At 32.5% G+C, this 7,644-nt stretch overlaps 1 protein-coding gene across 1 annotated transcript; it reads right to left on the reverse strand.

The window, feature by feature from the left end:
- Nucleotides 1-4,124: 4,124 nt before the first annotated feature.
- LOC134247062 (IgGFc-binding protein-like) lies at nt 4,125-5,354 on the reverse strand (the record flags this gene model as incomplete). The annotated part of the gene is made up of 3 exons (XM_062729400.1): nt 5,342-5,354; nt 4,942-5,046; nt 4,125-4,858 (listed from the first exon to the last, which is right to left on the reverse strand). Coding segments are annotated over exons 1-3 (852 nt in total), but the record flags the coding sequence as incomplete, so codon positions are not given.
- Between the last annotated feature and the right edge of the window lie 2,290 nt (nt 5,355-7,644).

Genomic DNA, 7,644 nt, shown 5'->3' on the forward strand with positions numbered 1-7,644 from the left:
CTACATTTTGAAAACAACAAAAATATTTTACCATAAGCTTAAGATGTTTCATAACTTAATTCTTAGGTAAGCCCTCAGATTCAAGAAACATTTAAAGCATAAGTCAAAATATTCATTTTGTACTAGTATTGTGATAAAGCCAAGTAGACATTTTTTATATTCCTTTATAGCGGTGTTTTTATTTGCAAAGTTAGAGATTCTTTCAATAATTAATAAACATTTTACAGGCGATTAAAAATTTGACTTTTCATGATCCTGGGTCCAAACCTGTATTTTTTCGTTACTCTTGTTTAACTTGTTCTTTTTGTTTTTCTTGATCATTGTTTTAATCGCACAATTTTAAAATTCTTTCTCATGTGCTAGAAAACAACATGATTTTCATTTTGGCAGATATGTGGACAAACTCCAAAACAATAAGTACATGCATCCTGAATTCCAGAAAAATAACACTTATATTACGGACAAAATTGTTAACCTTCAGTTGGTGTTTGTCTCTCGTTTATACTGAAAAATCACATCTTCATTTATAGGTCATAGCGTGGTGAAAAAGTTATTTTTATTGACAGAGAGTTATCAAAGTACATACTTCCTAAGCTAAAGGTTTAAAGATAATGACACTCTTTAATCCACTTCAACCAATCTAACTTACTCAGTAAAAATGCTTGATACTATAGGGAATACATGTATACAAAAATGAATGCGCAATACCGTTTAGAAATGCACGAGAGAGAGAGAGAGAGAGAGAGAGAGAGAGAGAGAGAGAGAGAGAGAGAGATAGAGAGATGTTTTCTGATGATCATCTATTTATCTATGGTCGCCACTTAGGACCTAGCCTTTGAGCATAGGGGGTCTTTTTCGTGCCAGCACCTACTGCGACACGGGGCCTCGTTTCATACGGTCTAATCCGAAGGACTGGTCTCCATGTCCCACAGTGGTATTCGAACCCACGACGTAAGGATTGACTCCTTACTTCGCGACTCTGGAGGTCCGTGGAACAGCCTTGCTTATCTATAAAAACCTACATTCGAATTCATCAGCTATTTTAGTAGAGTTACCATTAACGTCTACTTCTTTTAAAATTTTTAAATCTGAAAAGTGTATCAGTCATCATGATATGTTCACTAGGATATATAGTTTCGACAAATGAATGGAAATTATTATATCTATTATTAGTTGATAAAACGTTGTCGATAAATCTTAGTACTTACATTTGCTAATGTCTTCCCTTGTGTAACAATGCTAATTAAATTGAAATTTAATTTTCAATGACATGCAGTTGGTAACATGATCAGCCTTTCTTGAGTATGAAAAGCAAACTGCACTAGGTATTTCGAAAAGTTCAATTGTGACGTCACATGACGTTGTACATTATGTTGCATTTCCAAAGCAAAGTCTAAATAATGCCTATATTTCTTTGTAGCACGACTAAAAACGTCAAAAATAAATGTAAGAAATAAAATATCATTTTTAGAGTTTCATTGGGGATGACATGAAGTCGGTACCTGATCAATTCTACAATAACGTCGTTTGGGCGTTATGGAATTTGATCGCGTGACCGACTTCATGTCATACCACAATGAAACTCTAAAAATAATATTTTATTTTCTTAAATGTCGATATGAGACCACATAATACATCTAGTACATTCTCCTTCTCATGCTGATTTTTTGAAAATAAATTCTATCTCATATAAATACAAAAAATAGGTCTGCTAAAACATATGTAGCAGGGTGCAATAAATATCCGTAGGAATTTTTACAGATCACCGGACATGGAAGATTCGTCCTAGAGGTAATAAAACTTTTTATGCATGTACTCTGTGTTTTAAATCATACCCCGTTCTCTAAATTTAACTCGTACTCAAGTTTTTTTAGAAGATTAGAGAGAAATTTTGATAGTGATAATGGTTTTGAAGAATGGAGTTTGAATTTGAGCAATGTGTATGAACTCAGAAAGTTTTATTACCTCTAGGTCTGATCTACATATATCACATAAATATTGTCACTCATTAACTAAAGAATCTTTTTAAAATCAACTTCAGGGTACTAGTGTGTAAAGCCAGATTTTTTTTTCAGTTTTGCAATTGATGAATGAAAAGGTAAGTATATTTGCGAGTGTTGTTTTTATTGTAAAATAAAAGCCGCAGTATTTTATAAATTGTAAAAAAAATTAACATTTTATTGTATTGATTTAAGGAAAATTTTAGTTGGATTATGTTTTTCAAATGTTCATTGCAGTTTTTAATATCCAAGTGTGATTTACACCACTTCCCGAATACATTGTTGGACAGTAGTCGTAAATGACTCCTAAATCACTCTAATGCTTCTTCGGCTGAATATTTATTTTTGATTCTGTTAATAAGGTCCGTTTTGGTAAATTAGAACATTTAACTTAATACATGTACTAGGGCAATTTACAGACGTGTAAACATGTTTCTATCACGAAAAAATAGAGGTAAAGGAAAGGCGATGTGTCCCCCTCCCCCAGTAAAATAGAAATAATAGATGGAATATATTTTTAATTACTAATGAATATACAGAAATTGATAATTAACTTTATTAACACTATAAAACACTTTTCTACCATGGGAGAAAAAGAAAATAGATCTAGACTTGAATAGCATATACAAAAAAGAATCTTTAGTAAATCATGTATACATCATCTGAAAAAAAATGTATACATCGTCAAGAGAAAAAATACAATGAATGTCTTAAACAACGTGATAATAGTAGTGAAAAAATGTTTTTGGTGATCAAAGGGAATCTAAAAGCATTATATAATATAAAATTTTATTTCATTTTACATTGTGAGGCAGGGAATAAAAGCACAGAAACAGAAATTCCGCGATATAAAAGTCTTTCCAAAGATGGTTTTAATTTCTGTATGAATATGTGTTTCCGATGTTAAGAACAAATAGGTGAGTATCATACAGTTATATTTTATTTTCTTCAAAATACGCCATTATAGACAAGGGGTCTCCATTAACAGTCTGTTGTCTGTTTCGTCTGACTGTCATGATAGCTCAAATAGGAACGTTGTGTTCAAATAACGGTCACAAAGTCGATGGATAATAGGTAGAATCTATTCCTTCGCTTAGCGCTCAACACGTTGAAGTGAAAGTTTCGGGTAGTATGGAAGAGACCTAAAAAAACGAAGGCTCTGTGTCACGGTATTTGTTGGCACGATGAATAACCCTCACTGATCAGAGGCCCTTAAGCTAATGCGGGGTAAATTTGGAGCCTTTAACCGGTATATGATTACGCTCCTACTCGAGTACAAAAAATTCGAAGGGGATATAGAATAACATAGAATAAATCATTGAATAATTTTTTTCATCTGTGTGACTGATAATATTTAATTTTCGAAAGCTCCCTATGTACAATGTTTTTGATGAATTTTGAAAAAAAAAAAGTTGGTTTTTCGTTACGTTTGAAAGCAGAAACAGTGATGCTTTTTGAAACAGGCCTCTCCGGGTGACAAATAAATAAAAACAAATTTGAAGACATTCAGGTTTAAATTTTGTTCAGATTTTAAAAACATGCTTCTTTTTTTTACTACAACTTTGCCGCGTTGTTTAATTGTTACGTTCCACATGTTGTGGTTAATAGTGCATTTCCAGTGTAGCCATGACCATCATTTTTGCGTTGACCAGTCACGATAAAACCAAATTGCGACCCATCTGAGGTTTTAACGTCAATTACTCCGCTTGGAACACTTACAGTACAAACACTGTAAAGGTATATCCCAACGAGAACTGAAGATTGAAAAAGGCAGCTATCTACATCGATTTCTGTCCCGTTAATCTGAACATTTCTTAATGAATCGTTTTTTATTATGAAAGTAGCAAAGCTAAAATTATATCCATCTGGCACGTAATTTATGTATTTTTTGAGATACTGATTTATTCCGGGTACTGTTATCATGAACGGATCGCCATATACTAAAGCATTACTTGAAGCCCCGGCAAAACTGTTAACTGATACAGGTTTGTTAGAATGTATAACACCTATTTCATGTTCGCCGAAAGAAAATTCAAGAAATCGATTTTTCAAAACAGAAGTCCTTGTCGTGATTTCTTTAGTAACATATTTGATATCAGTTTTAGCAGTCATTAAAATGCGTACACGCGATTGGTATCTATGAATGTTCGGTGGAACAATAAAAATGGTGTCGAGTTTGTCAGCTGGGGGAACCATTTCCATAAGCATGCTGCAGGCTCCATGATACCCAACATCGGTGCACCTATTCCCTGCAAAGACAGCGATAGGATTTGAAGACGTAATCGTTGTCCCTGACATATCTGCTTTAATACCAATTTGAAATGTCTGATACTTGTTCAAAATTATATGGAATGTGTCACCTCTTCCATAATTTCTTCCTTGGAGTAATATATTTATGTCATGATCTGTAGTAAACTTTATGGTAACAAGTGAATTATCTTTTATCGAAGCAACAGTGAAATGACTTCCACTGTCTAATGTGTAATGTGCCGGTGTCGCTGTTGATATGATGTAGGATGTTGAAAGCTTGTCGATGGGAAACACTGTTGTGCTACCCGAGGATGAAATATAATCGTGATATGACAACACAGATGTTGGGACTGAGGTGTGGATGATAATAGCTTTATATTCAGGGGTGAAGTAAAAAGGAACAAGAGAATAGTGTACATCTAACTTCTTCATGGTGATGTTTCCATTTCTATGACTATATACGGATATCAGACTCGAAGTTTGACTCTCTGGCAGTGAAACAGTTAAATTGAAATCAGTTTCTGATGTCACAACGATTGTTCGGTTTGTTTCATTTCCTTTGTTGTGACTTTGGATAAAGCTGACCAGGAAACTATGCCCTCTGCTTCCTGCAACATTTATTTATACAGGTTAAATATATAAAAGAATAATTATCTAAAACCGGAAATATTCAATTTCTAACATTTATTACCTAACTCTTTATTTTTCTTTTCTGATGAATTCGGTTTCTGGTCTCTATGGCGACACGGATTGCTCAAAAACTCATCTTTATCCAAAGATTTAGGCTGTTGATTATCTGTTACACAAAACAGTGTATATTTATGTTTCAAATGGGTTAAAAGAAAAAAAAATCTTTTCATCAATAAATTTAAGAACCATTAAGACGTTATTGATACTCTAATCATGAATGCGCAATATTTATGACATGTCTGAAAATTCTATTAAAATATAAACCAGGAATGTGAATGCATAACTTCATGGTTCATTGAATTATTACCGGTAATCTAAAATAAACTCATAGTCATTTGATCAGGAATCTACCGGATTCAGGTCCCTGATATTCAAATTAAAATCTCCAAAACAATAAATACTAGGATGAGTCATCATGTTCAAACGTATATTTCATTCTTAAAAAAATCTATTTGGTTTTATGTTGTCAATTTTTGTTTTCAATTTGGTCTTTATCTTATACAGGGTGATTTGGAAAATTCTTAATGATAATCATTCAAAAGTGCTTTTAGAAATTGCAGATCTAAGTGGGATCATTTTACAAATTTCTCAAGGTCAACAACTCTCCATTTACCCACTCTTCAGGGGATCCATATAATTAAAAAGTTTGTTAACTTCTATATACTGGAGTACTTGTACTGATCAAAAGAAATATGCTCCATAATATGGCGTTATTATAACACCCAGGGCTGAAAATTTAACCATATATATATATTAATGCACATCAAAGTGGTTATCTGAATATTATCATGAATTTCAAGTACTTGGTCTTCTAGAAAAATTAAACTATATAATGAAGATGATTCTTAATTAAGCGCAATATCAACTCAATTGTTCATATTTTTAGATAACATGAATCAACATTTTAGAACCGTTTCGTATTATTTGATTTCACTTGAAGCATTCCTGGTTTAAGGACCTACAGTATATATGTAAATAACATTACATGCTTTTTATCTGCTAATAATATACAACAAATTAAGCATACACATGTATTTATTACTATTGTGAAATTTTAAACTAATTGAAAAATTTATAAGTAGACAAGGACACTATCAATGTCCTATTGGCAACGTCAGTGATAGCCAATAGGGTAAAAAAAATTATCTTGATATTTTTCACAAAAGCCTTTTAAAGTTTACACTTTGTTTTTATAAGGATTCTTGTTAAGGTTGCTATTCTTCAGTGGCAATTTTTTTTCGGAAAAAAACATCACTGAGGAACATGTCTGACATTTATATGGTATAGAGAGACCAGCCGGAATTACCTTTCGTTTTACTTTTCTCGAGACCGTATAACGCACTTGTTATGGCAAGTCCGCCTGCGAGAACGATGACTAGAAGAACCACCAAAACAAACTTCAAAGATCTCCGTGACTTGTAAGGATGCTGTATGCTAATTTGCTTTCCATTCTTTGTTTCTGCCGACTGACTCCAAAGCTTTATTACATGTATCAATAATAAATTATTAATGTTTAGTGAAGTTAAAAAGGATATGAAATAATTTGTTGATAGTCAAAGAGATTTTATACTGAAAGCTAATTGAGAATTCTTTTACCTCTTCATATTGCACATCATCTTCCTTTGAAAAAAGAATAAATAAAATAAATAATATACTTAAGAAATAAATAACAAGTTAATAAACTTCAATGCCTTCGGCCTTCACAGGATTTGATCACGTGACCGACCCACTTCAATTCCAATTGAAGTTTATAAACTTGTTATTTATTACTTATATATACATTTGAGATGAACAATTATATTTTAAATTAAATATATTCTGATATAAATATTGCACTAACAGGTCGCCGTAGATTTCCGTTGAAAGTACGCAAGGTGTAAATCGGTTTGAAAGGCGGTTACTCTTCGAATTCGTCAGGCTGGGAATTATATTTCTAAGGGAATTTTTTGTTAAAGGCTACTTGTGATCAGTAATAGTGAACAGATTCTTGTATGGGAATATTTTTATTTGTGAAAATTGATCATTTATGCTGAAAAGACACAAGAGACAACCCCGAAGTTTGATGATAAAAAGTTGGAGGAATTTCGGTCGCCTGAAAGGTATGGATGGATCCGATGGATTGGGACACTTGTCCGAGCCAGTTAATTTGCAATCAAGTATTAATATGATCAAAAACATTTAATCTACGATTTCAGTAACTAAAGGCATATTCATGATGTTAACAATGAGACACTGGCGACAATTTACACTGAAGTACGACAACGCCGATCGAGGTGTTTCTCAGCTGTTCGTAGCGTGAATTCAATGCTTTGAATAATATTTTCCAACAGATTAACACATTTATCGTGAGTAGAATTTAATGAAAGAATATAGTTTTTAGCCTTTATCATGAAGATTTAACTTAAAGTCTGACAAAAATAAGCATAAACTAAAATGTTAGAGACTGTGCAGCTGAGAAAAGTGACATACAACTTGTAAACAAAGGCTAGTTTCTATCGGTATATTGTCTATGTTAAGATTAAAACAATCGCCAAAAAATGTATGAAGTACTTGTTCACGTTATAAATAAAACAATTATTTCACTTGCTTATTTTGTTCATTTTTATACATGAAAAGCAAGTCATTTTATATTTTTAAGTAGCGGTAGATATTATTGCCCCGTATAATTTGTTGATTCGATAAGCAAGAGCTTGCTCTACGTATG

The sequence above is a fragment of the Saccostrea cucullata genome, unplaced genomic scaffold (genome assembly GCF_032062105.1).
Source record: "Saccostrea cucullata isolate Sc308-1 unplaced genomic scaffold, CSIRO_AGI_Scuc_v1 ctg2010, whole genome shotgun sequence".
NCBI lineage: Eukaryota > Metazoa > Mollusca > Bivalvia > Ostreida > Ostreidae > Saccostrea > Saccostrea cuccullata.